This window comes from Annulohypoxylon maeteangense (genome assembly GCF_022496945.1).
Source record: "Annulohypoxylon maeteangense strain CBS 123835 unplaced genomic scaffold GGS22scaffold_2, whole genome shotgun sequence".
NCBI lineage: Eukaryota > Fungi > Ascomycota > Sordariomycetes > Xylariales > Hypoxylaceae > Annulohypoxylon > Annulohypoxylon maeteangense.
The window spans coordinates 1116067-1143476 of record NW_025953249.1 but is presented as its reverse complement, the minus strand read 5'-3'; the positions used below and the strand labels follow the sequence as shown (position 1 = coordinate 1143476).

At 48.9% G+C, this 27410-nt stretch overlaps 7 protein-coding genes across 7 annotated transcripts; 4 read left to right on the top strand and 3 right to left on the bottom strand.

The window, feature by feature from the left end:
* Positions 1–261: 261 nt before the first annotated feature.
* On the bottom strand, positions 262–2235 carry GGS22DRAFT_64414 (GroES-like protein). Its single transcript, XM_047967651.1, has 3 exons — positions 1787–2235; positions 1321–1691; positions 262–1260 (listed from the first exon to the last, which is right to left on the bottom strand). Exons 1-3 carry the CDS (start codon positions 1895–1897, stop codon positions 441–443), a joined length of 1302 nt encoding a protein of 433 aa, XP_047822724.1. The 5' UTR covers positions 1898–2235; the 3' UTR covers positions 262–440.
* A 4624-nt stretch (positions 2236–6859) lies between these two features.
* Positions 6860–9324, bottom strand: GGS22DRAFT_152635 (vacuolar protein sorting-associated protein Vps17). Its single transcript, XM_047959714.1, has 3 exons — positions 8547–9324; positions 8041–8494; positions 6860–7984 (listed from the first exon to the last, which is right to left on the bottom strand). The coding sequence occupies exons 1-3, from the start codon at positions 9027–9029 to the stop codon at positions 7116–7118; spliced, it is 1806 nt and encodes a 601-aa protein (XP_047822723.1). The 5' UTR covers positions 9030–9324; the 3' UTR covers positions 6860–7115.
* A 163-nt stretch (positions 9325–9487) lies between these two features.
* GGS22DRAFT_64353 (P-loop containing nucleoside triphosphate hydrolase protein) lies at positions 9488–12396 on the top strand. Its single transcript, XM_047967649.1, has 3 exons — positions 9488–9835; positions 9902–9962; positions 10053–12396. The coding sequence occupies exons 1-3, from the start codon at positions 9644–9646 to the stop codon at positions 12260–12262; spliced, it is 2463 nt and encodes an 820-aa protein (XP_047822722.1). The 5' UTR covers positions 9488–9643; the 3' UTR covers positions 12263–12396.
* Positions 12397–12715: 319 nt separating this feature from the next.
* GGS22DRAFT_152631 (P-loop containing nucleoside triphosphate hydrolase protein) lies at positions 12716–16204 on the top strand. Its single transcript, XM_047959713.1, has 7 exons — positions 12716–13517; positions 13576–13833; positions 13899–14009; positions 14073–14127; positions 14191–14244; positions 14302–15182; positions 15237–16204. The coding sequence occupies exons 1-7, from the start codon at positions 13380–13382 to the stop codon at positions 15969–15971; spliced, it is 2232 nt and encodes a 743-aa protein (XP_047822721.1). The 5' UTR covers positions 12716–13379; the 3' UTR covers positions 15972–16204.
* A 384-nt stretch (positions 16205–16588) lies between these two features.
* On the top strand, positions 16589–19877 carry GGS22DRAFT_152627 (S-adenosyl-L-methionine-dependent methyltransferase). Its single transcript, XM_047959712.1, has 2 exons — positions 16589–16652; positions 16730–19877. The coding sequence occupies exons 1-2, from the start codon at positions 16632–16634 to the stop codon at positions 19295–19297; spliced, it is 2589 nt and encodes an 862-aa protein (XP_047822720.1). The 5' UTR covers positions 16589–16631; the 3' UTR covers positions 19298–19877.
* GGS22DRAFT_64334 (GTP-binding protein Obg/CgtA) lies at positions 19487–21737 on the bottom strand. Its single transcript, XM_047967648.1, has one exon. The coding sequence runs from the start codon at positions 21515–21517 to the stop codon at positions 19676–19678; it is 1842 nt and encodes a 613-aa protein (XP_047822719.1). The 5' UTR covers positions 21518–21737; the 3' UTR covers positions 19487–19675.
* Positions 21738–24256: 2519 nt separating this feature from the next.
* GGS22DRAFT_64274 (uncharacterized protein) lies at positions 24257–26118 on the top strand. Its single transcript, XM_047967646.1, has 2 exons — positions 24257–24692; positions 24885–26118. Exons 1-2 carry the CDS (start codon positions 24523–24525, stop codon positions 25426–25428), a joined length of 714 nt encoding a protein of 237 aa, XP_047822718.1. The 5' UTR covers positions 24257–24522; the 3' UTR covers positions 25429–26118.
* The last annotated feature ends 1292 nt before the right edge of the window (positions 26119–27410 follow it).

Here is a 27410-nt window from a genome sequence, read left to right as displayed (position 1 = left end):
CTGCACCCAATGCGAATGCCGCAAGTCCTGAGTTTCGTGCCACCCCAGCCGGCCTCAAGGGCTCCGGTCTACCCAATCTCATGCATTACCGCGATAAGGGATGTAACAAAAAACATAATGGAAGCACCCAAAAAGAAGAAAAAATTCATCCAAGGAAATTTATCTTGGACCAGCCAGTGAACCGATGTCAGGTTTGCGTCTCGGTTCTACCCTAATTCGCAGCAGTACTTTTCATTACCGGGCATCCCAGCCGTTCATAAAAGCCATGCTTCCCCGAATCATCAGTGCAATGCCACCCCCAAGTCTTTCATGCTTTTTCTTTTCTTTTCTTCGTTAATATTCTATACCGTTGTTAGGAAGTTATAAATGAGGTGATCATGAGAAAGGATATCCAAGATCCCGACACTGGCGCGTGTATCGCCAATCGCTGAATATGCGAATTAAGCCTCGATGACGACTTTTAGTACGAGATTACCGTCGTCATCCACGGTCTTGCTGGCAAGCTCGAACGCCTTTTTTGCAGCACCGAGGCCTTTGAACTTATGGGTTACCATATCGTCGAGGCTTGGGAGAGTGAAACCCGCCCCGCAATACCGCTGAGCAGAGAGTAATCTTACGCCTGTTCCGTAAGTATTTGCATACCGGAAAATTCCTAAGATGTCTACTTCTCTTAGGTGCGCAGCAGACATTGGGAGAGTCTGTATTGGTGTACCCATACCGACCATGATGACCTTGCCACCAGGCCGAGTAGCATACAAGCTCGTATGCATGCACGCCTCTTTGCCAGTACACTCGAATGTTACGTCAACGCCCTCATCTTCGTCATCGTCCTGCAAGTTAGCCGGTAGCTTCGTCAAGGAGAGTATTTCCAACGCTAAACTTTTGGCACTTTCAAGTTGATCGTGAATGGTGCTAGGAAATAGGCTTGCAGGCGTCGTGGCACCGGACTCCAATGGGGTTGAACTTCCAGAATCTGTGTAGACGGACGAGTTGCTGCGTGATGGGCGAGGGACGACAAAACCATGAGTGGCGAAACCTTTTTTGATGGCATAATTAACACGCCCGGCGTCCACATCAGTAATGGTGACAGACGTGCAACCAGATTGTCGCGCCATTGCAGCAGTTAGAAGACCTACAGTCCCGGCGCCGATGACCAGAGCTGTAGATCCCGGCGTGGGACTGGCGCGGTTTACAGCATGGATTGCAACAGAGAGTGGCTCAAGGAGGGCAGCAGCTTCGAAGGAGACATGCTCCGGAAGCCTGAGATAGATATTTGTTAGTTGTGGATATAAAAAGGGAGTCATTGGGTATATATCATACTTATGGCACCAGTTGGCCGGATGATTTATTCGCTCCTGAAGTGTTCCCTGGTAGTGGGGGATACTCTTGGCACTGCTCCTGAATCGCATCCTTTTACAAAGGTTATACCTGCCTTTTCTGCAGATACCACATTGACCGCACGGGACACCAACCTCCAAAGCGACACGGTCACCAACCCTGAACCCATTAACTTGGGATCCGATAGCCACAACCGTTCCAGATGATTCGTGACCTAGGGACAGCGGAGCACAGGCGCAAAGATCCCCATTGGCGAATTTCTTATAATAGGAGACATCGGAGCCACAGATACCCGTAGATTTGATAGCGATTTGAAGCTCACCAGGGCCCGGCTCCTCGATATTTCGAACTTCCTATTATGTTAAGGTTAGTTACCCGTAAGAATACGACAGAATATGGACCCTTCGTCTAATGCAACCTTTCGATCGTGACAGAAGGTAGGGCTCACCAATCGAAGATCTCGAGGCCCATGCAAGACGGAGGCATTGACCTTGTTCGAGTGTTTTGAGTAAACGGGTAGCTGCATTGGTGCGATATCAGCCATTGCGGAGGGCGCCATTGTCAAGCAATGACGTCTAGTGGCGCGGGATGAAGTGGGATATTGACTGAAAATCGAAGCTAATGAGTGTCTTAGACGCTTTAGACTATGGAGTTATATTGGAGCGTGGAGGATGGCAACAGATTTTGGGGGTAACCGGCAAGGGAGCTTGAGCTGCAAAGGGTAGGTGGCTTGGTAGCTCGCGGGATGATATGAGATTATGAAGGGGACAGATCAAGCCAAGCTGACTTGCCTTGATTCTCGTGACAAAAGAATTATCCAAATATAGGAGGTAAGGATCCGTGATAGAGATGCGAGTGTAAGAGAATGTGATACCTAGAATTCGCGAGGACCCCCACTCCCTTATGTATCTGGATATGAGGAAATACCTAACAAGCTACATGTGTATGTAAGTATATACCGATATTGATTGCTGTTAGGGCAGATCCTGAGACCGGAGCAGATACAAGGGTTCGTAGACTTGTGAAGCATTGTATGAATTTTTCCAGGTCCAGTCAAAGATCAACAAGTTATCTTGAGAAGCGTAGAGGGTACTTCATAATCTCGGGAGATAATATGCAAGAAGCTAGTGGTGATGCGACCATATCAAGTTCGGTAACGAGGCGCCGCCAGGGGTATCGAGGGTGGTGTGTAGTTGTAGACATTGTTTCTTGCATACTTCGTACCTATACATCTTATGCCAACGGTACTTGAAGACAAGGCTGGAGAGCCGAGAGGTAGTATCGCATACGTAGTACGTATAGAAAAGCAGTATACGATTTTAAGGTTGGATTTCGCCCTGCCTTCAACGGTATGTACTCATTCTTGCTTTTCTATCCATATGGGACAGCAATTGGACAAATTTCGCCAATGTGATAACGCAATGGCGGCTTCATCAGAAATTACACATGTTGTAAATTGTCTCGCCCTAAACGATGGTTGGCATATGTAATAATACCACCGAGTACCCTTTCGATTTATGGACTCTCGATGCGGTGAATTCGGAAAGGTCTCCTAAGCGCGGCATTAGGTTGATATTGAAGCAGTAAAGGCTTCGGATCATAAACTGGATACTCCTTAGACAGGACCCTCTTTGGGGATTTAGCGGAATCCATTGTAGCTCCACTAAAGCTGCACCAAGAGGCTAGACTGCGAGCTCGTTCTGACGGGACTGGCCAAAGGAGACGGGAGATATTTCGCCGTCATCGTGATATTAAAATTCGTGAGCAGATGATACAATAAATTGCGTATAAGGTTGGGCAAGACCCTAAGATGCTGTGTGATATTAAGCTGGACCAGTACAAGGGTCTTGAATTCCCAAACACACGGATCTGCTGCTCTAGCTATGCATCTCGCCAAAACTGGGTGTTCTTTGCAGCGTGTCAGAAATATAAGAGGTCGTGAGATTTCCAAGAATGAAAATGGAATTGAAGAGCGGAGCCCTGGATTTCCTGATTTGGTTATTCTCGATGCTCTTGGTACCTATTAAAGCTGCAGGACTTAACCCTTACGTATCTCATATCTCACTCGCATAGTGCGTAGCATGCAAATATCCCTTACATGTACAGATCTGTACTTAACCTGTTAGTACCCACCTCCACATAGATACACGCCATAACTAAAAACCCCGGAGCTGGGAAGGAACGTCGTCCCAGAAACCTTTTTAACTTGCTCAGTGAAACGTCAAAGTTACTTAGGTACCTCCGTTCCCAACTGGTCTGTCATTACAACTCTAGAACTTGGAAGTTTAGAACCAAAGAAAAACAACCTCGGAACTCTCCTCACCTCAACAGCGTCATTCATAAGATCTTACACTAGGCATTTTCTATTTAACTATAGGATCAGTCTCTGGAGGCCTAGGCATGAATATTCTCATTGGGACTGCCATCAAATATTAGCCTAGAAGAGCATTGTCATTCTACGAGTTTGTCTAGGTAGGTATGCAATCTTTCTCCAAGAATTTATTTTGCCGTAACCCCCGGTTCCGTGGCGAGACCTCTTGCACATGGCGACAGGGACGGCAGCAAACGAACGTAACGAAATAGTACTAGTAGCCTACTACTACACAACCTGCCGTTAATATTACTAAAAAGGACCGGGTTAAGCCTTGAACTCTTGAACTAGACGCTTGACTGAGGTCGTTCGCAAGATGGATCTACCTGTTGATAACGACATGAATGGATTCTGTCTTCTGCCCTTCGCGCAATCAAGTCTTGGCTTTGAAGCACACCTCGAAACAGTTGACCAATGCCTATATCCTACCTATCGGAATTCGTATCACCATTGCCGTGTGCCTGGGTGTCGTCAACTTGTTTTCCGCCGGCACGGCATCAATAGATTGCGCTTCTAAGTGCGGTCGTACGACAGGAATCATCTTTCACATGTCTGATCCGGTTTTCTGCAGGATGAAAACACCAAAAGATATTGTGATTTTCGGCACTCCTTCTGCAGCAAGAAGCCATAGAATTCTTTCGTATTCTATTGGGAATCAATCAACCATCAGAACGCCCATATCGCAACCGATTCGAAACTCATTCGGAGTCGTGGCCGGTCTTCCTGTATCCAAGTAATGATCAACTGCCTAGAGCTGGGCGATGCCGTCTTAGATCTGCATATCTGTCGACGGAGTTTTGCCCGCACCTTAGGACATAGCCAATTGAGCTTCGTCGATAATACTACGGAAGCCGGAATGTTTCTCCCTTTGCTACATAAAGTAGTATGCATTTACAAGTATGTTATCATAATTTGCCAATCTTTTATATCAAATATGAGAGATGGATGAATGGACCCCTTGCCCCAACCTAACGTTCTGAGGGGATCCGTCCCGCTGGTTAGAATTGGAGAAATTGGAGATCATACCGACCACACCTCGAACCTTTTTCTCACGACTTGTTCTACAAGTTAAGCATATACTGAGATTGGTCTAGGCTCGGAAACACACCGTCTTTTACCCTGTTTTCCGGAGGGGAAACTACCTAGGTAAGTATTTTACAGACTACGTTATTGCCCCGTAGATGGATCCTCGAAAACGACTTTGAGGCTTTGCGTAGAGCCTATGCAACGCAACGGGGCTCTCGGGAGCATTTTCGGCGATTGACCCCTTGAAGTTTCTCGACGTTAAGCATGTCATCCCAATGCGCCATTCTTTAAAGACGGGGACGTTGTGAAACGACTGCATATCACGCCTCTAGACCGATCTCGCAGAGATTATGATAGGTCATCACGCAACCAAGACTTGGGATCAAATTGACTCTTCAATAATATTTCTTTTATCCCGGAGCTTTTCTAGCTTAAACTGACAACGACCCGGTTTATGACGATAGCACCCAGCCCCTAGAACAGCTATCAAATGTAGGCCGGATATCCTAAATATTCCTATAGTATAGCAGTTAACTCACAAGCCCGGGTCAGCACCGCCTAAGTATCCGGCCTTGACCTCATCGATTACCTAGCTTCGATGATATCGAACTACCGAGGTCAAAATTCGTGACGGGTAGCTGGCGGGTCGTCAAGAGCTGCCGTACACACCTACCTCCCTACCCTCGGGAAGTTTACTGGCCTCTGATAGCAATCCTGACACACACGGAGTTATTTTTAAACAGCCTACAAATTTCTTATTTGTTTCACACCATATTCGCGTCGTACTACATGAATGATGCAGATGGCCATTATAGCGCTTGCTACGCTACAATTCTATGTTCGACTTAGACGGCGGCCCATAGTACTTCGGACTGACAATTTTCGCACCCACCTCAAGTCCTTGCCGAGCGAGCGAGCTGGCGCACAAAAAATACACAAAATGTGACCGTTTATAGGATTGTATCAAGATGCTAGAAACCCCAGGGTATTAGTGGTTCTTGATAGCAAAAACCGTCGAAGCTACCTAGGTAGGTAGGTAAGTCATAGGTAAAGCAGCATATCAACACTACCGAGTAACATTATCATGCATACAGATGTATGCCCGCCAACTTCGCAGCTATGTTACCCAAGAGCACGCTGCATGCACTACATACCACAGCTAGTTACCTATCCCTGTTTGTGAAGCATCTACATATGCATTCTGCTAGATATTGGTATACTCGGACATATGTGCCTCTATATTCACTGTCGCCACCTAATATGGCATCCGTCCAGCCACATTGCTATGAGCCTGGGATTGTCGCTAGGCAATTTGCTATATATTCTTTTTTCTATTGAGCTCCCCCAAATTAACCCCACGATCGACACACCAAGACTACAGCGTACCTCAGTATACCCCAGAGATCACGATCAGTTCACCTTTGCTATATCTCTTGGCGCCTATCACCTGCAGTGTTGTTTACTTTCGGCTTGAGGGGGGCGAATTTAGTTAAGTGTAATAGTCTGCTCATCATTGTAATTACGAAGTCTCATGCATCTGGCCGGAATTCTGGGATCTAAGGGTCAACGTGCATGGCATATGTGCGAGGTCTGTATGTCTTAGTAGCATGTACAGACGGGGCCGCTACATGGCTACTAAAGCGATAGGCGACGATCCGGGCCTTTGAAGGTAGTAAAGCTACGACGATATGCAGATGTTACATCCCTGGAAAATCGTATAATGACGCCATGCGAATATGCCATGCTGGGAGAAGAATGAAACGAAACGGACAGTCGTGCCGGGACATGGCTCAACTCACTTCACTAGGCCTGCATTCTAGTAGGTAGGAATCTGATCGATGAAGAGATTGGTGGGACGACCGGCCACCCCAGGAGTCCTCGTATGGCGATTGTCACCTATTCTAATACCGGACTGCAAGATAGGCACTATACAGGAAACGCCGGCGTCAAAAAGCTGACGAGACTCAACGGAACATGCATGGACGCCGGCCGCAGGAAATAGGCTCCTGCGCGCCGTATCTCGCATATTACATACCTAGTGCGGCTGGGCGCCGCAGCTACCGTCGTACCGATGCGGCATGTAGCCGAGGAATCACAAAAGCTCGCAAGGCTCGGGATCCCTCGTTACACAATTCGATCTAGAATTATTCGGAGTTATAGTTGAGGAGCACTTTAGATAGAGAGCAAAAAAAGGACAAGGGGGAGACAAAGCTGTACCTATGCTCTTTTCAATTCACGCCGAAAAAAAACAGCTGGGATCAAGGTTGTGGAAGAAGACCCCACACATACATACAATACTACAAAACTTCCCCGTTACGGTGAGGGATTCAGGCTCTTTTTAGACCCGCTCCCGAAAAAGGTTGGTTCGCTGAACATTTTTTTAAAATGTGCTCGTCGCCAATCGACTGGCAGCGTTCCTGGCATCCACGCGGTCCTCGTCATCCTCCTCCGTAAGACCGGGCAATCCCGTACTGATCCCGCTGCCGCTGAGCGACCTGGATCCTGGGCGCTGCCCGTTCTCGCCATCGTCTTCCTCGGCAACATTTGACATGAAGCTCCCCGACATGCTCCTATCCGTGCGGCGGGGGACACCGCTCCACGCATCACCTTTGGGACCTTGGCTGGCTGCAAGGCTTGGGCGCCTTACCGTCGGATGAGCTTCCCGTCCTAGTCTACTTAGACCGCCTGAAGCATCGATGGCTCTGATATCGGGCCGAACACTTTCTAGCAGTGCGAGGGTACGTCGTTCGGCCTCGATCTCACGAGTTACAAACTCCCGAATGCTGAGACGTAAATCCGAGGCAGTTCTCGCAAACCACTTGCGACGTTCTTGCACCAGATTATGTGTTACCCTCGAAGTTTTCTGCGCCAACTCCAGCTCTGAGTTTCTTGCTTCGTCTAGAGCAGCGATCGCCTCGTCAACCTTCTCGCGCCGTACGGTTGAGTTAGCTCTCAACCTGTCCGCGGCATTCAATTTGCTCCGCGTGCTCTCTTGGGCTTGTAAGAATTCGCGAATCAGAAGTTGTCTGTTTGTTAGAGTCTCCTTGACGATGAATGCATCCTGTGAATGATACTGAAACGGATCGCCAAGTGTTGTAGCTTCAGCAGTGGCCTGGGCTGCATGATAGTCACCCACAGTCTGTACAATCTTGCCGAGTTTCCGATATGCGTTCGCGAGGCCCTGGTGCGGCTCTTGAACGTTCATTGCACCAAGTTTGACTCCGAAGTCGGATTCTGATAATCCTAACCCTATTTATGAATTAGTTATCAGTAAGTTCGTAAAAGTGAAACAAAATGCAACGCACCTCTACGGGATTTGACAAGTCGATCGACCTTGTGTCCCGCATCCATTGAACCTAGATAGAATAGCTTTACTATGGGTCGTGCCTCGGACAGCTCCGGCGTATCATCGGGCGGTGGTGCGAATTGCTTCAGCAGCTTCCTCCGTACGCCGGTGGCCGGCTGCTTCTTCTTGACCATAGGACTATAACCAAAATCGCTTTCAACGAATAAAACCATTTCATCATCTCTCATGAGGACTTCATTGCCGCATACGTAATTAAACCATCTCTGTAGAAGGGCTTTCACCCTCGTCTCGTCTTCGTCAGTCCCAGCGCCTGCGGACGTCACAGACGGCGGAACGGCGGGCACAAACGCATCGGGGTTGGCGGATATCAAATGCTCGGCAAGCTTGACAAATTCAGAATGTAAACGGCGGACATCGCGGAACTGGGTCGTTCGGAACTTGGGTATATTCGTCTGTGTATATTAGCGACGTAGGACACAAATAACTGTCTTCGAGGAGACTCACGTGGACGTCAAATCTCAAAATGGGATCTTTGCGACCCGTTCGCTCTAGTCCGGTGATCTTGGCCTGTAGCTTATATTGGGGCCCCCTCGATCGCTGCGGTTGCTGCTCTTGTGGGCTGTCGCCTGCGGCCTGACCTTGCGCCGGCGATCGCTGCGGTGTGCTCGGCGGCTGCTGCTCGGTTTCGGCTCCGGCTTCGGATTGCTGCGAGGATGTTTGCTGTTCTGGGGTGTCGTACGCCGGTGTGGAGGTTGTGCTGCTGGCCGTGCCTGGTCGTCTGAAAGCGTTGACGCCTGGGTCTTCTTGCGCGAAACCGTTGCTGGGGTCGTGGACTGCGTATTGATACGGTGAGGAGGGTTGATGCTCGTTGCCTAGAGAGCCGAAGGATGAATCGTTGCGGCGCGGCGAGGCAGATGGCGACGATGATCCCCAGGGGGATGGACCGGCTGGGTGCTCGTCATCAGCTATAGAAGAACGGTAATCCATGGTATCCTATTCGCTAAGGGAAATGGAGGGTAGAAGTAAAGGAGAGGATAGAAGTTGGCTTAGAGAATTTAGTAGGGATGTAGAGTGCAGGTAGAGCATTAGGGGTTGCACTCCACAAAGAACAGCAGTAGCAACAATGCTTGATTGTCAATATTAGGATTCGCCGTCCCAGCCGCAATCTCGAATTCTCGAGAGAGTCACCTAAGGATTAGCTTGCTGAGGATTGGCAATCACTTAGAATGCTGAAGTACATGGACTTGTAGGAAATCGTCTGCCTTCACGAGTTGCACTGAAATCATCATCAGTGGGGAATCCTGTGGTACTTGCCATTGGATGGCCCGTGCGTTTGTCAGCTTTCTGAGCTGCGACTTCACCGATGGACAACCAATCATATATGGTCCGTGCATACATATACTAAGAGGCAGTTGCAGGTGTAAAATTGTTTGAAACCAACATTTTATATCAGTACTTATTTGAAAAGTCAATTGGAGTGACTGAATGTCAAGAGAACTTAAATTCTCACTCAATGTCGAGTTAATTTAAGTTTCCTCTCAACTTGTGACGGCGTATAAATACCTACTGCCTCTAGTAATGAACTCCTCATTTCTGCTGGTATGAGCTTATTCGCACTCAAGTGCCGAGTTCCCCTGAGATGTTCTCGTTTGGTTAGACTCACATCGATCTATTCGAGACTTTACGAGACTACACGGCTCAGTATCAGGCGGTCCTCGAGCCATACTATCACTCAGCACGATACTGGGATTCAATATGTCCGAAACATAGGAATTATCGCTCATGTCGATGCAGTACGTCTCTCACAAATACTGTCTAGCACATGTACATATGAATTTCAAATACTTATTGCGATGTAGGGTAAAACTACCACTACAGAACAAATGCTCTATAACTGTGGTGCTTTGAATCGAGCAGGACGTAAGTTATTACATGTATAATGTATACACCAGATCTATAAATATACCACTTAGAAACCCGAAAGAAGATTTCAACTAATTTATATCTTAGACGTTGATCAGGGAGATACTGTGACTGATTTCTTGCCTATGGAAAGGGAGAGGGGAATCACAATTCAATCCGCCGCAATTACTTTCAACTGGCCACCCAAGGAACGTCTGGAACCAAACAGCCAACCGCATACTATCAACCTAATTGATACGCCCGGCCATGTGGATTTCAGATTTGAGGTCGAGCGTTGCATGCCCGTTCTAGATGGGGCTATTTGCGTTATTGATGGCGTCGAAGGTGTCGAAGCCCATACCGAGAGGGTTTGGGCTTCCGCCCAGGAGTTCAAAGTACCTCGTATCATCTACGTCAACAAGCTTGACCGTGACGGCGCCTCCTTTAAGAAATCAGTTCAAGATATTGGATTGAAACTCGGTGGAATGCCATTGGTTTGCCAAATACCCTGGTGGGGTAAGGATTCTGTAAAAGGTGTGGTCGATGTCATCTCTCGCTCTGTTGTTAGTTGGGGAGGGACTAAGGACACCCCTGAAGAACTCCTAAAGATGGTACCCGAGGGCACCATCAAAGATGAGATTGAGCATGCACGTGAGAAGCTCATCGAGCAACTTTGCGAGGAGGATGATGAACTCCTGGAAATGTTTACCGCCGAAGGAAAAGACATATCCGCCGCAGCTATCAAAAAAAGTATTCGCCGAATTATTAACAAAGGCGACGGATCTCTTATACCCATCTTCGCAGGAGCTAGCTTTAAAAATATTGGTGTTGCCGCTTTACTTGACGCAGTCAAGGACTATCTGCCTAGTCCATCGGATCGACCCGAGCTCGAGGTCCGGATTGGACGAACACATCAACCTCTTAGCCAAGTTCTTAACTCTGCGAAGCCTTCCAAAAAGCATCAACCACATGTCGAGGCGTTAGCTTCGGTCTTCAAGGTGTCTCATGATCCCCGTCGAGGCATGCTCACTTTTGTACGAGTTTACCATGGTGTAGTGAGAAAGAATATCCAGATGTGGAATGCAAACCTCCAACTATTCGAACGACCTCTAAACATGATGCAGATATCTGCAGCGCGAACTATTGAGATACCGCACCTGTCTCCGGGACAGATTGGGGCAATTACAGGTCTAAAGACTGCAAGAACCGGAGATACCCTGGTAGTGTTTGCTCCTAGTAAAGCGCCGCAAACAGAACTTGCGACAATACAGGTTCGGCCACCAGATATACCACCTGCTGTAGCCTTCATCGTTTTAGACGCATTTACCCCAACCGGTTCAAGAGCTCTCGAAACTGCTCTAGAGAATCTCTCAAGAGAAGATCCAAGTTTGCGGTGGTCTCAAGATGAAAAAACGGAGCAGTATACGTTATCCGGAATGGGCACACTTCACCTAGAAGTTGCTCGCGATCGTCTTGAGAAACACTACAAGGCGGAAGCTGAGTGGGGCTCAATCGCAGTTGACTACAAAGAATGCTTGACAACGCCGACGCCTCTTCGCCGGGTAGTTTTCGATAAGGTTATCGCGGGAAAGCCCGGGAAGGCAGCTTGCTCCGTGATTATCGAACCTCTCAGTGACGATTATCGTGAGACACTGTCTGGATCATATCTCGAGCGGGATGGAAATATCATTAAAATCGTATGCGTCGGAGAGCACCTCATCGCCGACATTGAACACACAAAGCAACAACTCACGAACGGTGTACTTTCGGCACTCGCGAGGGGTCCCCGCCGCAGTTCCCCGATGCAGAAGTGCTTTATTACAGTTACATACGATACGGCAACCGATTTATTCGATTCATCCCCGAGCTCACATCTAGTCGGCGCCGCGAACAAGGCGGTAAGAGAAGCTCTCAAAGAAGCCCACCAGCAGCAAAACATCGGCATCCTCGAACCGGTCATGAAGGTTACAATCGTGTGTCCCGAAGTATCAGCAGGCGCAGTCCAGCACGACCTACACGCAGTTCGTGGAGGCCACGTCCTCGAAGTCAAGGATGTAGAAGATACAGAAGCCCGAGAAGGTAACATCATCAATGTATCTGATATTTATGCCCCACCGGATCTGTACGAGTTTCAGACGACTCTTCGGGAGACACGGAAAGGTCGGCTACGGATGCTGGAGATTACGGCTCGCGTGCCGTTCGTGGAGATGCTCGACTACGATACTCTTCTCCGCGGGAAGACTCAGGGCAGGCATACTCTTACCATGGCTTTGGATACTTTCGAAAAGGTCATTGGTCCAAGGGAGAAGGCGCTATAAATATCTCCATGATTAGCGACTTTGTTGTTTGTTGACTAGCAGTCTACATACACCAAAAGTGTGCTCTGACATATTGAACTGATATGATGAGACGAAGACAGGTTACGTACCTAGGAGATACTACATATCTGAACTTTGGAAGCATCTAAAACAAGAGAATAAGCGACTGTTATGAGAACACGGCTCTCCAGCCATTTCAATGGAAGAACTGCTCTCCAAGGTCAAATAAAACGCTACCCCATATCAGGGCTAGGCTTATCAGCTGAAATTAGGAGGTTTCCATATTACGATGGCGGCGTGTCTGTAGGATGCGCCTAGCTGTGCTCCCATTGGTAGGAGTTTCTGCACATTGGAAGTTGTGAAACGAGAGGCTCAACATCCGATTCGAGCATCCTAGATAGCTTCGGGTAGCTACATCGAACTTCCATAGGTCTTGCCCAAGATGGTAGATGTGACTGTATGTGCGTCTTTGCTTTTCTATACAAAGAATTATCATTGTTTGAATTCGGTCAAAATATCATTGTTGGTTCGTTGGTTCGTTGGCTGCGGCCTGTAGGTGGCTTGGCACCCTGTTCGGCGGCTACCGTGTACCCCTGATTATGAGTTATTACACATACCCGTGAGCCTACCTACTAGGTAACCTACCTACATACATACAAACGGGCCAGAGCCTTGTGATCGGCGTTATTTCGACGGTTAGGCAGAAAAGAAGATTGACAATGTCAATAAACTGCCTTAGCTATTACATTGGAAACGAAAGGCCATACGATGAGACCAAGTCTGATTTCTCACAACCTGGTTGGTGGCCTCGCCCAAGTCTATGTTGCAGACTGCAGTAACCATGGTTTGTTGGCTTCAAAATGGTCGAGTCGTTTGGTCTGTAAGGTGGTAGAGGCATCATGGCAGTCGTCTAATTCGAGGCTAACCCACCACGTAATACTAGCAAAGCGAAGTATGCGTTTCTTCCAATTTCCATCTGTTACTTAAGTATGTCCATGGTATCTACTTAGGACAAAAAATAAAGGAAGCTTTTCTGTATACAATTTCTTCCTTTTATCACTCAGGCGCCTAAACCCAACACCATCGAATCTCATCAATAATTTCTACGCCTACTTTGATGACAAGAATCTTTAAGATGGGCAGCTATGCGGGTAATGACGCGGTTCACGACCAGCCCACCCCTGGCAACCTCGCCATTCTGACCAAGGTCGACAAGCTGCGTGAGCTCATTGGGACCAAGGTTGCGCTACCACAAGTAAGTTGTCCGAAATAATATGAGGTATCACAAATATAGAAACACTAACAGTATTCAGCTTGTCGTCGTCGGAGACCAGTCTTCAGGAAAGAGTTCAGTGCTTGAAGGTTTAACAGGCTTTGGCTTCCCAAGAGATGCCGAACTTTGCACGCGATACGCGACTCAGATTACCTGTCGTCGTGAGATCGAAGAGAGTATCAATGTTTCTATCATACCTCATGCCGATGCGCCCCCCCACGAGAAGGAGCGTGTTAAGAAATTCCATCGCACCTTGAAAACCATGAAGCAGGAGAGTCTCGCAGAGCTATTCAGAGAGGTTGGTGGCCACCGTACCAGCGAAGCATATCCATGAAAATCTATGTCACTGACGACTATTTACAGGCCAACGATGCCATGGGAATCAAAACTTCTACAAAGTCCACCTCAGCCGACGGCATTAATCTTTCAGCATTTAGTGAACACATTCTCAAGATTGAGAAGCTTGGTCCTGATGTAAGTCCCACAATATGTGATAGCACTCTTCCTTGGGATAATATGTCTAACGTACGATAATAGGAAGAGCATTTCACCGTGATCGATGTACCAGGTATATTTCGAAAGGAGACCGAAGGTGAGGATTACATGATCTCATATTTCAGCCGTTGAGTAGAAGTGCTAATATCAATCCTCCTAGGCATCACCACCGAAGGCGATATCGAACTGGTTAGGAACATGGTTAAGAATTATAGTAAGCATCCATTACCCTCCACACGCCCTCGTTGCGGCTCGTTAACTTCGTGTATAGTGAAGGATACCAGGACAATAATCTTAGCCATCATGCCTGCTAATGTGGATCCTGCTACACAAGAGATCTTGAAGCTAGCTAAGAAAGCTGATCCAACGATGACAAGGACTATGGCCGTTCTTACCAAACCAGATCTAGCGATCGAGAGCACAATGAAGAATATCGCTATTCAGCACGTTCTGGGTAGACGGAGTGATCTATCACTAGGATATTACATCGTCAAAAATCGTGGTCCTGATGACCTCGGTATGACCCTTGAACAGGGTCAGGTTAAGGAACGTATTTTTTTCGCAACCGAGCCTTGGTCAGTTCTTCGAAATACGGGCAGAGCTGGCGTCTTTGCATTGAAAGCTCGTGTGCGCGAGCTCCTCGTCGACCTTATCAAAAAAGAGTTTCCAAAGCTCAAGGCGGACATTGTCAAAGAGAGAGACGGGTTGAGATCTCAACTGGACAAGATGGGACAATCTAGGAATAACCAATATACGCAACGTGCTTACCTCAACAGGATGGGCGAAGCATTCCAAACGCTTGCTCGAGATTCACTCAATGCTTGCTATGACAACGACGCGATATTCGACGAGCAGCACGAGCTCAGGCTCATCACTCGTATTGTCGATGAGAGTGAAAAGTACTCGGATGTCATGTCGAAGAATGGCCACACGAGGCCTTTCGAATCCGATGGTCCCGATAAGGATCCTGATGAGTCAAGCGACCCTACGCTTGCTCGCCCCTATCCTGAGCTTGAGGACTTTGATTGCCCCGAACTCGAGGGTATCTTTGACCCTTCAGATGTTATTATGCCAACCACAGACAAGAAGGGTGACATAATGGGTTATATAGAGAGTGTTTACAAAGAAAGCCGCGGGCAGGACCTCGTACCAGTAAGTCAAATTGCAGTACTTAAGAAGACATTTAACTAACTTAAAACTACGTAGATCAGCAACACCGTTATATCTGCCATATTCAAGGACCAAACCAAGAAATGGAAGCCCATCACACTCTCCTATATGACTAAGGTGATTTTCGAAATTCATCTGTTCATCAAAGAAATTCTCAAACAAGTATGCCCCGATGAACGTGTACGCGAAGAGCTATGGGACGGATATCTTCTCGAGGGGCTCCAGAAGTCGTATCGCGTAGCCTTGGACCAAGCGAAGCTCCTGCTCAAGATCGAACGTGAAGAAAGTCCAATGACCTACAACCATTACTACAACGACAATCTTCAGAAGTCTCAGGCTGAACATTTTGTAGTCGCCTTAGAGAAGCTCGGATTAGAGATGCAAGCGCCCGTTGATACTAAGCATACTAACGTCCGCAGCTTTGAGCAAGGAACTTTCCTCAGCAAGGCGGTATTGAAAGCCCTATCATTGAATATGGGAAATTCAGAATACAATCTCAAGTTGATCCACGACATCCTGAAGAGTTATTACAAGGTATCTCGCAAACGCTTCGTCGACGTCATCTGCAAGCAGGCCGTCAACCACTATCTATTGAGAGGCGAGGGCAGCCCTCTCACTATCTTCAGTACTCAGATGGTCCAGGAACTTAACGAGGATCAGCTTGACATGATCGCTGCTGAGGATGCCCCCGTTAAGCTCCGCAGGGAGAAGCTGGTGCGCGACATTCAGAACTTCGACGACGCCTTAAAAGTGCTGAGAGGATCAGGCTAAGCTAAGTGACGAAGGTGAATCATGTAAGCTAGTCGATGGGGATTATGTCGGATCGGTGCTTTCTTCCTCACGGCGTTTGGTTCGGATGGGTAGGGTACTTACTGACAGAACTGTACAATTTGTATTCAAGATTGTCTTTTCCATACGAGAAATGCCGTAAGCTTCGATGTTCGTTTTTCGTGACCTCGCTTCTCCACCGTAATTATAATCAACAAGAAGTCTCTTTAGGTAACTCCATGGTATTGACAAGGAGCGAAATAAGTTGGCTGGTTGTATCAAGATGTCCCTACAGAATGTGGAAATGGAAGCGGCTTGGTGGCTTTTCGCGTTACCTGACTTGTCATATTGAATGAAGCTATATCCATCAAAGACAGGGGTATCCCTTCTTAGGGGTACCCAGTACCTGCACATATCTCTAGTTGCTTAGTTTCCTTATATGCCCTAGAGGAACTTCAGGCCGTTATGTTTAAATACATGTCCACTCTCAATGCATGATAATGAACTTAACGGAGGAACTAAAAGCTTTGGTGGGGCACGTTGGTGGGGTACTAGGAAAGCTCCGTCGATTTTCTTACGAACTCCAACCTGAAAACTTTCAATATTTAAATGCGACTAACTTTGAGAGTTCTTTACTCAAACAACGTTTTCCAATATTTGAAGATGGGTAGAAAGAAGTTTCGAGTAAGTACCAACTTCAACACATCCATAAAGGCTACAATGCGATCAATCAATTGTAAATTTATCTAACTTTGGTATAGGGTGGTCGCAAAGGCGCATCCAATCGCGCTCCTCGCGGGGACGCTCCTGTCCCGTATCGATCATACAGTGATATTATAAAAGAGAATAAAAACTTGGAGAAGTACTACAATTCCGCGCTACCTATCGATGATTCGGAGAGATCTGAATTCTGGGATGCTCTAAAGAGAGAACTCCCCAATTCCTTCCGCTTTTGTGGATCTAAAGGTCATGCCCTCGCTGTCAAACGACTTCTCGAGACAAGATACGTCCCCGAAATCGTCACGATTGAGCGCTACGATGGCGAACCTGTACAGGCTCCTCAGCCGGTTACATGGTACCCTGACCAACTCGCCTATTCTATGAACACCCCAAAGCATGTCATCCGCAAGTTCCCACCTTTTGCCGCCTTTCAGAAGTTCTTGGTCTCCGAGACTAGTGTCGGCAATATAAGTAGACAGGAGGTTGTTAGCATGATCCCTCCATTGCTGATGGATGTCGAGCCTGGAATGACGGTTTTGGATCTATGTGCGGCACCTGGAAGCAAAGCCGCCCAGTTACTCGAGATGGTCCACTCCGGGGAGGAGGGTAGAATTCGGAAATTCATGCAATCGTTCGGCGATGCCAAGCCGCAGGCTGGCAATGAAGAAGATGTTGATCTTTCGGTAGATGCTGGCGATGATGGCCGTGCGACTGGACTGCTCATTGCCAATGATGCAGATTATAAGAGGAGTCACATGCTCGTCCACCAGCTTAAGCGACTTTCTTCCCCAAACATGCTCGTCACAAATCACGACGCAACTCTTTACCCAGCCATCAAACTACCACGAGACCCAAACCGTCCCGAGAAAGGCCAATACCTAAGATTCGACAGAATTCTCGCAGATGTACCTTGTTCGGGTGATGGAACGCTGAGAAAGAACGTCAACTTATGGAAGGATTGGCAGCCGGGTAATGCACTAGGGCTCCATGTTACACAAGTTCGGATCCTAGTCCGCGCCCTTCAGATGCTGAAAGTCGGTGGCAGAGTTGTCTACTCAACCTGCAGCATGAACCCCGTCGAGAACGAAGCTGTAGTCGTCTCCGCGATCGAACGCTGCGGAGGCCCCGACAAGATTGATATTATCGACTGCAAAGAAAGACTTCCCGGGCTCAAGCGAAGCCCTGGAATGCACCAATGGCAGATTATCGATAAATCTGGCCGTATCTGGAGTAGTTGGGAGGAGGTACAACACCATGTCTTGACAACTGAAAGTCAGTTACCCGGCAAACTCTCGGAAACGATGTTTGCTAGGCCAGACACTAGCGATTGTTCCACTCTCCCGTTAGATCGTTGCATGCGAGTCTACGCTCATCAGCAAGACACAGGCGGATTTTTCATCACGGTGCTAGAGAAGAAGGAGGAATTTAGAGCCAAACCAGAGACGAAGACCCGGGTCCCGAACACGGCGACCGGTGTCAATGTTGTCGAAGAGGCTGATGCTGAGATCAAGATGGAAGTTGAAGAAGAAAAGGCCGCGCTGGGTGAGCCGACTGACGTTATCCCGACAGTAGGATCCAAGAGGACTTTAGAGGATGATGAGGCGGAGACGAAACCCGACGCCAAGAAACAAAAGACTGAATCTCCCCCTGCCGAAAAACTCGAGGCTGAAGCTCCTGCTGAGACTGAACAGCCTCCAGCAGACACTCCCTTGGAAACTTCTTTGGAAACTAAGACAGAGGAAGTCAAACCGAAGACGGAGGCCACTCCCAAGAATGGTGCTCAACCTGATAAACGAGTTAAACCGTCGGATGGAAACTATGAGGAGCCCTTCAAATACTTACCACCGGATCACACTGTCATCCAAGATATTCAGAAATTCTACAAGATATCATCTCGTTTCCCCGCGGACCGTTTCATGGTACGAAACGCTACTGGTGAGCCTGCAAAGGCCATCTACTACACGAGTGCTCTACTTAGAGATATCCTCACCGAAAACGAGGGTCGTGGCGTCAAATTCGTGCATGGAGGCGTCAAGATGTTCATGAAGCAAGATGCACCGTCTGCCGAGGTTTGCAGATGGCGGATACAATCGGAAGGCATGCCCATCATCGAAGGATATGTCGGACCTGACCGTATTATACGGTTAACAAACAAGGAGACATTCCACAAGCTTTTGAAAGAAATGTTCCCTAAATTCATCGACGAAGATTGGAAGAAATTGAATGAGATTGGAGAACGCGCGAAAGATATCGGAATGGGTTGCTGTCTACTTGTTATCGAACCGGACGGAAGCGACCCCGATTTCTCTGAGCGTATGGTCCTCCCATTGTGGAAGAGCTTCCATTCCCTAAACCTTATGCTCCCGAAGGAGGATAGGTCCGCAATGCTACTTCGTGTCTTCAATGACACATCCCCTGTCATCAACCAGACGCTGAAGGAGGCAGCAAAGAAAGAAGCTGAGACCGCAGCTGCGGCTGTCGATTCCGAAACAAAGGATGAAACCTTGGAAGATGCCCCGGTGGCCGAGGAAGCAAATGGAGAAAACGAGGTATCTGAGCAGCCAGAGGAGGCTGAGGCAGAAGCTGGACCGGCTACGGGAAGTGCCTAAGGATATGATGAGCTGGTTGTGGAATAGTACATCAACGTTGGCATTGCATCCATCCACCACACGAGTTCTACTTGAAATATGTCCACTCTCACTCGGACATCGACCATAACAGATCACCAACACTACAACAGGCGTTCCATGAGGGCATACGAGGTATTGGAAGGCGTGCTGAGAGAGGGGTTCATGGCAATTCTAAAGCGATCCTTACAGTTACGGAACTGGAGAAAAACAGCGTGAGCTAAAAATTGGGGAAGTTGGCATTTTCATTTGCTTTTAGGTCGTTATACGGGTCGGCACTAGGTGTACAACAGATCGCTTGAGCTTTTATCAATAGGTATACAAAAAACTGCCCTTGGGGACATCTACATATGTTTGTTATCACTCCCCATCTAGTAGCCCCACAGTCCAGTGTATAATTCTATCGACACCTTGTCCGTGGATAGCACTCACGGGTATCGCAGCACAGTCGCTTATCCACGCACCCTCAACCATACTCGGATGCGGCTCTCGCCGGTCCGTCACAGCGTCGAGGTACTCCTTCAGCCGCGCGTAGTTCTCCTGGGTTCCGGGCAAATCGCCCTTCGTAGCAACCACGAACCATGGTTTCGCCGCAATATGCAGTCCGCCTTCCCCACTAGTATCCGCCTCGGGTAAGTCTGCGACGATCATCTGGCCCCCGTAATTCATCATCGGTGAGCGACTGCCGTCGCCTTCCCAATCGATCCGGCTCCCGATCTCCCGCTCTTTCTCCTCTTCTTCGCGCATTCGCGCGTAGAGCCCTACTTCGGTCCATAGCGCTTTTAGGGCTTCGACGGCGTCGCCGGCGCTCAAGTCGATGACGAAGGCGAGGACGCCGGCGCGCTCGACGTGTCGCAGGAAGGCGACGCCGAGGCCGCGATCGAGGTGCGCGCCTTCGATTAGGCCGGGGATGTCGGCGACTGTGAACCGTGTTCGTGGCTCGGGGCCTGGTGTGTGGAGAGAGTAGTGGTCCGGTTGGCGGGATAGGACTACGGAGCCGTATTGCGCGTCGTGGATCACGGAGTGGGGCGCTGGGTGTGAGGGCTTGGGGACGGGTATCGGACGCCCTTTGTGGTTGTCGAGCACGACGGTGCCGATGTTCGGTTGTAGCGTTGTGAAAGCCCAGTTTCCGACGCGCGCGCGGCTGTTAGTTAAGGAGCGTAGAAGAGTCGATTTACCGGCGTTGGGCAACCCGACTAAACCCACGTCGGCGAGAAGCTTTAGCTCGAGCTCGAGTTGCATAGTCACGGCTCGCTCGCCCTTCGTGGCGAATAGTGGTCGCGGCCGCTCTTTCGACACAAAGTGCGGGTTCCCTAACCCGCCTATCCCACCCGCAGCTATGAGAATCGGCCGCGGCGTCGGCGTCGATAAGTCCAGGTGTATCGGGCCATCGGGCTGCACGAACAACCGCTCGCGCCTGGGTAAGCGAGGCAGCAATATAGCGCGTTTCTCAGTCTCCGAGATCCCGGGGTACAAAATAAACTTATTCAAGTGCGGGCGCTCAGGCATCTCCGGCATCTCCGCGCGAATCGCACCCTCCACATCCTCCAGCTCCGCATTCTTCGCCTCCACCTCCCGCACCAACCGCTCGTACTCCCGCTCCTTCTCCCGCGCCGCCTTGAAATGCAGCCGTTCCTCTACGACGGGGTCGATGCGTCCTATTTCCCGCACCACTGTCCCCACGGGCACTTGGATCACCATGTCATCGCCCCGCGACCCGCCCCGCGCGCTGCCTTGGCCGGTTTTGCCCCGGCCGGCGCGGAGGACCCGTCGCCGCGCTAGCTTGTGCAGAGAGGTTTCCCCGTGCACGGCTTGGATGTACACGTTGCCCCCGTGTCCGCCGTCGCCGCCGTTCGCGGGTCCTTCCGCTAGGTACGCTTCTCGCAGAAACGAGATGCAGCCATGACCACCGCTTCCGGCGTGCACTGTCACGCGCGCTTTGTCTGCGAATGTCGATTGCGCGTAGTCGTCTGGTGGGGGGTTTAGACGTGAGGCAGGAAGTGAGGAGCTGGATTCGGAGGGCGAGGTGTCGGTTGAGGTAGACCCTGGGGACGGGGTGTCTGCGGAGGTCGAGTGGAGGATTGTGAGGGCGGCTCGGTGCGGGATGGAGAGCTGGAGGGATTTGCGGGGGGCGGTGCGGAAGAGCGAGGGGTATAAGAAGGGCAGGAGGATTCCTGTGCTCGAGGGGCACCGGGGCGGCATTTTTGAGTTGGAATTGGGCTTTTGTTTATGTTATAAAATTCATAATTGAAGTTTTCGTTGGCTTCCCGTCCATTGGTTGATTGGTCGGGACGGAGAGCTGCAGCTTCGGCTAGTTGGGTGATCGATGACGGGATCGATGCATCCCTCCATGATCCTTCCAACGATTTTTTTTCTTTCTTTTCTTCACCAATATGCAGATAAGATATTGGCGGAGATAAGATAAGAAGAGCTAACCCTAGCCCCAGTTAGAGCCCCTACAAGTACCCTGGTACTTCACATGCCGGCACCTGCCGGCTTCGGCTAAAAAGGTGTAGGTCACATGAGCTTCGGGACATCTTTACCGTAATAGGTAGGGACGGGACACGGACGGCGGGGGATCCAACCTCACACGACACACAAACAACCTTTTTTTTTTTCGTCTTTCGTAATGTAAGTCGAGGTCAAAAAGAAAAGTGTGTACGAGAATCTACAGATTTTCTCAATGCACCCAATCGATGATTAATATATTCGTACTGGCTCGAAGATGTGTAGGTACAACGTTTAATTATATTCATTGCCAATGAATGGCACGATAACACCTGACAATAACCTCGGCCTAATCTAAACAAGTCCCCAAGGTCCCCCAAGTCCCAATTGTTTCACCGGGGTTTATAGCCGCCAATGGCTTGCCTCCGTCCATGTCGGTCTCAAGAGCCGCTGGAGGCGCTCGAAAGGCGGTGAGCATTTTTACGAGGCACCAAACGAACCGGACGAACCAAACATGGACCGATTTCACCATTTGACCAACAAGAGCTCATCAAAACGCCATACGTCGTACAAATTGGGACCTTGCAGATTTCGCAGACCTTGCCATCTGCGGGCATTCGATGTTTTTTTTTTTTCAATCTAGTGCCAAGCACCAAAAAAAGAAGATTAAAGATTATTAAAGAACTAAACATTGAGAGCATCTCGGAGCCTCTGAAAGTCTCTCTGCAGCGCCTGGAGCCTCAAATAAGTACCTTTCAGGGCTGTCTACTATTAGGTACACAGTATTCGAGATTTGCGAGATTGCGAGATTGTGAGATCGTCTCTTGCGTCTCGCCTCTTACGTCTCCTGCACGCTGCCTGCGTCCCTCAGAATATCAGATCCCATTTATTGTATTGGAATCTGTTGAACTCCTGCCACTGCCACTGCCACGTTGGAAAAAAGCCGATCCGTTCCAGGTAGTCCAAGCAGATCAAGCAAGCGCTTGAACGCCCGAACACCTCCTCTTCGGTATCCATTTTCATATCTATTTGGTCTAACGTCGTTGTACGTCTGGCAGGTCTTGTATGTATGAACTGGTCTTACTGGTCTTACTTTTCTTTATCTCCTCATGATCGTCAGTGATCTTTTTTAGTATTTCTATCTCCAGGAGGAACACTTCACCTTTTTGTATGAAGAGTAATAAACATTAAACCGACATCGAACTCCACGCACTATATTACCTTATTATCTATCACCACGCTACATATACCTACATATCCATATCCATATCACATAAATCACAGATCACACACATTACATGACATTACATTACATACAACTATACCAGCCACCTACCTATATACCGCCTACTTATAAAACATTAAATACCATACATACTATATACATATACATATACATACCATACATATTACTACCTATTCTACTTATAATCTCCAACGCTACTGGCTCTGTGCAGCAACGCCAGACCGGCCGGATTATGCAAACTCTCGATTGGGTTACCCTCATGCACACTGCATGCTACTAGTAATCCTGCCGCCCATTCGAGCCACGACAGTCAATTTCTTCCTTTCAGACCAAACGTGGTCATAACGTTCGTCCCCCCTCATCAACCTCCTTGCTCTTCAAGTGCTCGCTAAGCTCGACCAAAGCATCTCTGGTGCGTTCGCGGTGCGTCTCTGGCGTCTTTGGGCTCCGCTGGGCAGTCGCACTTGTAACCTTTTTTTGACTTATCCTCGTTCATACTAGTCTATCCTAGTCTATCTTCCCATCGTCCCGCGTCAGTTCTCCGTTTCCCCCGTCAGCAATTGGCTTTTTTAGTGGGTATCGTGGACATCTAGTGCTCCCACTTACCTCCATTGCCTCTCCGTTGCTGCAGGCTCTGCAAGTCGAGCTTCGAAACCAGCCTCTCAAACACCACTTTCTTCCTGAACTTCTTAAGCTTTCGCCGTAGGGGGGAAAGAAGAAGCACGCGGCACCAGGTATCAACTAGCATTAAGCGTCAAGCATCAAGCATTAAGCATCACGCACGCATTGAATCGTCAAGTCCTCTTTGACCTCTCTCATCACGCCTTTTTTTCCTTCTCACTTTGTCCTGCTCTCCGCCTACCTACCTTACCCCACGCTCCATTCAGAAGCGACATACAGCAGTACAAACCCGTATCTCGCTGTATCTCCTGTATCTGTCTGTGTCTGCTGTATCTTGCACGCCCAGATATCGGTGACATCGGCACGCAAACTTACTTACCCGTCCTCCTTATTTGCTACACTCAATTGACTATCGCGGCCATTCGAACCGGGGGCGGTCAGCCAAAGAGCGTTTTCCTGCAGCCCCGAGCTTCTGAGCTAACCATTGAACTTGCCTCTGAACCTTTCGACCAATTCCCAATTCCCAATTCCCCCCCATATCGCTCACACGTACGTTGTCTGCTGTCTGCTGTCCGCTATCTGCTGTCTGCTGCTTGCTGCAACTCTACCACCATTCTCAGGCGTGCTGTGTTGTTTCCTCTCTCGCCATCATTCATAATACAGGTCAGTCACTCTCTGTCGTGTCTTGCCCTGACCCGCCTTCTCTCTTTTTCTCCCCTTCCCTCCTCCTACCCATAGACATGGACCCTTCTCGGGTCGTCAAGTGAACAGCCGTTGTTGTACAATAGTTGATCTATACTCTTACACTACTTCTCCGTATCTCTCCGCTCATGTTCACCACTTCTTCCATCATCCCGGCTCTCCTGCCCGCCTTCGGCTTCACGCCGCTAAGATGTATACCAGGGAACATAAACCCCGCAAGTCCATCATCAGAATGGACCCGGACTGTGCCATCTGTCATGCTCCTGCCAGCCTCGCCTGCGATTGCGAGGCTAAAGGTCTCGAGATCGCCATCGAGCAGGCAGAGAACCGTATGATGCAATCTGTGTATAATGATATACGGTAAGAGCAATGTTTTTTTTTTCTACTTCTTCGTATTATGTCTTGCGTTTAGTGAATTTCTAATTGCTTTGGTTTGCTTTTACTTTTGCTGGCTTGTGTTACTCGCTCGCTCGTTCGCTTGCTTGCTTGCTGTTCATCTGCTCCCTCGCTTCCGTCGAACTTTGTATGACAACCTACTAAACATTGGTCCAGTACGTGGGTTCGAGCACACGCTCAAGACTATATACTTGAGTATTTCCGCCTACTCACCGAACGACGCAAGGCTGCACATTCGTCCCATCTTGAACGATTAACAGCCCACGCCTACCATTACTACCACGCCCCCCCGCATCCAAACGAGATTGCCGCCGCCCAAGCGACTCTGAAACGAGGAATCGACGAGGATTGGCAATCCAGCGTTCAGCGATATCCAGAGGTATTGGAATACTTCTACAGCTTGGTTGAGTTAACACTCCCAACCGACGACGAACCTGCCGTCAAAGACCCTCCGCTAAGTGCGTTGAGCGGATCACGGAAGGCTAGCAGGCGGGCCCAATCTACGGCCACGATAGCCGGGGAACCGTTTCAAGAGAGGGAGCGGAGTGTGAATCCTCTCGCAAGAAGAACGCCCCCTCCCCCGCAAATTGAGCGGCGGACGCCGGGACCACCTCATAATCCACTCGCACCATCACAAAGAAGACATAGCACCTTCCGACCTCCTACCGCGCCGCCAACGGCCTATTTCCAGTACAACTAACTACCTACTCGCCGTTGGAGAGGTGTGATCCATCCCGGCGACGACGGCTATATGCCCGGGTTCATATAGCCCACCATTCACACCGTGTAAAATTGTACCACAGCACAACTTGCATCTACACATACGACCATTTATTTTCCTTGACTTAATACGAAAGAAAGAACGAACACATTTACGAGACTACGAAAGAGCACTACGATCACCGTATCTGTTGCATGGGTGGAGGGAAAATGTCCCAGATACCATTTCTTTTCTGCATAGCGGCGAGACCTTGCACTTTTTTGACCAACCAATGCGATTATTTTTTTTAAAAAAAAAGAACTCAAAACTTATTTAACATAACCAACCAATTGTTATTTGGTATCATTTTTTTCTTCTTAAGGAACTGATCCTACTTCGAGCTTGGAGTCATCTAAGACGGGTGGCAAATTTCCCGGGGACTTTTACTGGGCGTACGGAGTGTTATAGGATTACGGATGGACGAGTAGGAAAGGGGCTGGCATTATTTTTGCGTCTGGTCCCAACAGTTGTTTATTTTATTTTTCTCTTCTCTATGTGTGTTGTCCAACGCCTACCTTGAGGTTACATAGGGACGGAATTTTTTGGCCAGATCGGAGTTACAATATACCTGTCAACTTATCATCATCTCTATCTGAACAGAGCGGAAGCAGAAGCAGAACGAGCTAGTCAAATCTACAAAATTTAATCAAACCTCTTCCTGATTGCTCGCATCGACCCAGGGAAACGGCACCGACAGACACGTCAATTGCTGGTTTTTCGGCCGATTTCAAGAGTATGCAGACGTGTTCATCACTCAGACGAGCGTTGAGGCGGTTAGACATCAGATTTCAGGCGTGAGGGCATGAAGAAGATGAAAATGTGAGATGGGCAGGCTGCTACAGTAGCTTGCCGAGAAGTCACGCGTCAGATCTTTGACCCCCCTCTCGCCATAGGCGATGCGGCTGACACGTATGCAACGAGAACTGGGTCAGCTTTATAATAACAATAATAAAATCGCGGCTCGAGCTCGGGATGTCAATCAGCGAGGAATATCTTATGGATACGTTAGGTAGATATGGCGGAAGATTGGTAGGGACGTAAAGTAGGTAATAAAAAACGAGCTTTCGTCGCAATGGATGGCACGCTTTCTAGATGCCCTACGGAGGTCAGGTAGGGCGGGGATTTAAGGAGATAGGATACTGGAGGTAAGGCTCTTGGATTGGCAGATTGGTGGGTAGGTATGTCGAAACGAAAGACCCCTAACTACGCCTCATGTCTGTCCATCTGTCTGTCTGTCTACTTGGGTGCTTCCACTGGCTACCTAGCTATTTGTGGACATAAAACCCCAGCCTATGATATCTCCAAAAACCGACCTTAAATCTACAGAGCTATATACAGTACCTCCCTACTAGGTAATCCTATACGTACCAGTGGCAAAACATGTGCGTACGTGTGTATGTGTGTATTGCATGTCCGCATAACCAAGCCAACCAGACGTGAAAGAGCGAGATCGACTCACCCCCGTCGATTCGAACGAAAGGACCCTGAACCTTCCTTTTCCAGAGCACACGCGCGATGCGCAATGCCCATCATCGCCGTCATCGAAAGTATCCATGTATGTAGGTAGGTATGTACGCGGGATCTATCATCATCTGCCGACGGGACCCAAGAGAGATGGACAGACGGGGTACAGAGGTAACACCCAACACCAGCCCAATGAAGCCAGAGAGAGAGAGCGACCGATGCACGGCTGGGGGGTCACGAGTACACATACACATACACATACCTACCTATCTACTATCATTCCAAACGAAACCAAAGCGAGCCCCTCCCTTCGCTTCCCTTCCCTTCCACCAGCTTTCCCCAAGGCGTCGGGACGTTTTGGGAGCGTGGACGAATCAAGACCCCTATCCCGACCGAAAAAAAAAATTCGAGGGAAGCGTTGACGGTCACGTAATGGATGTGGGAAGGGGGAATACGGG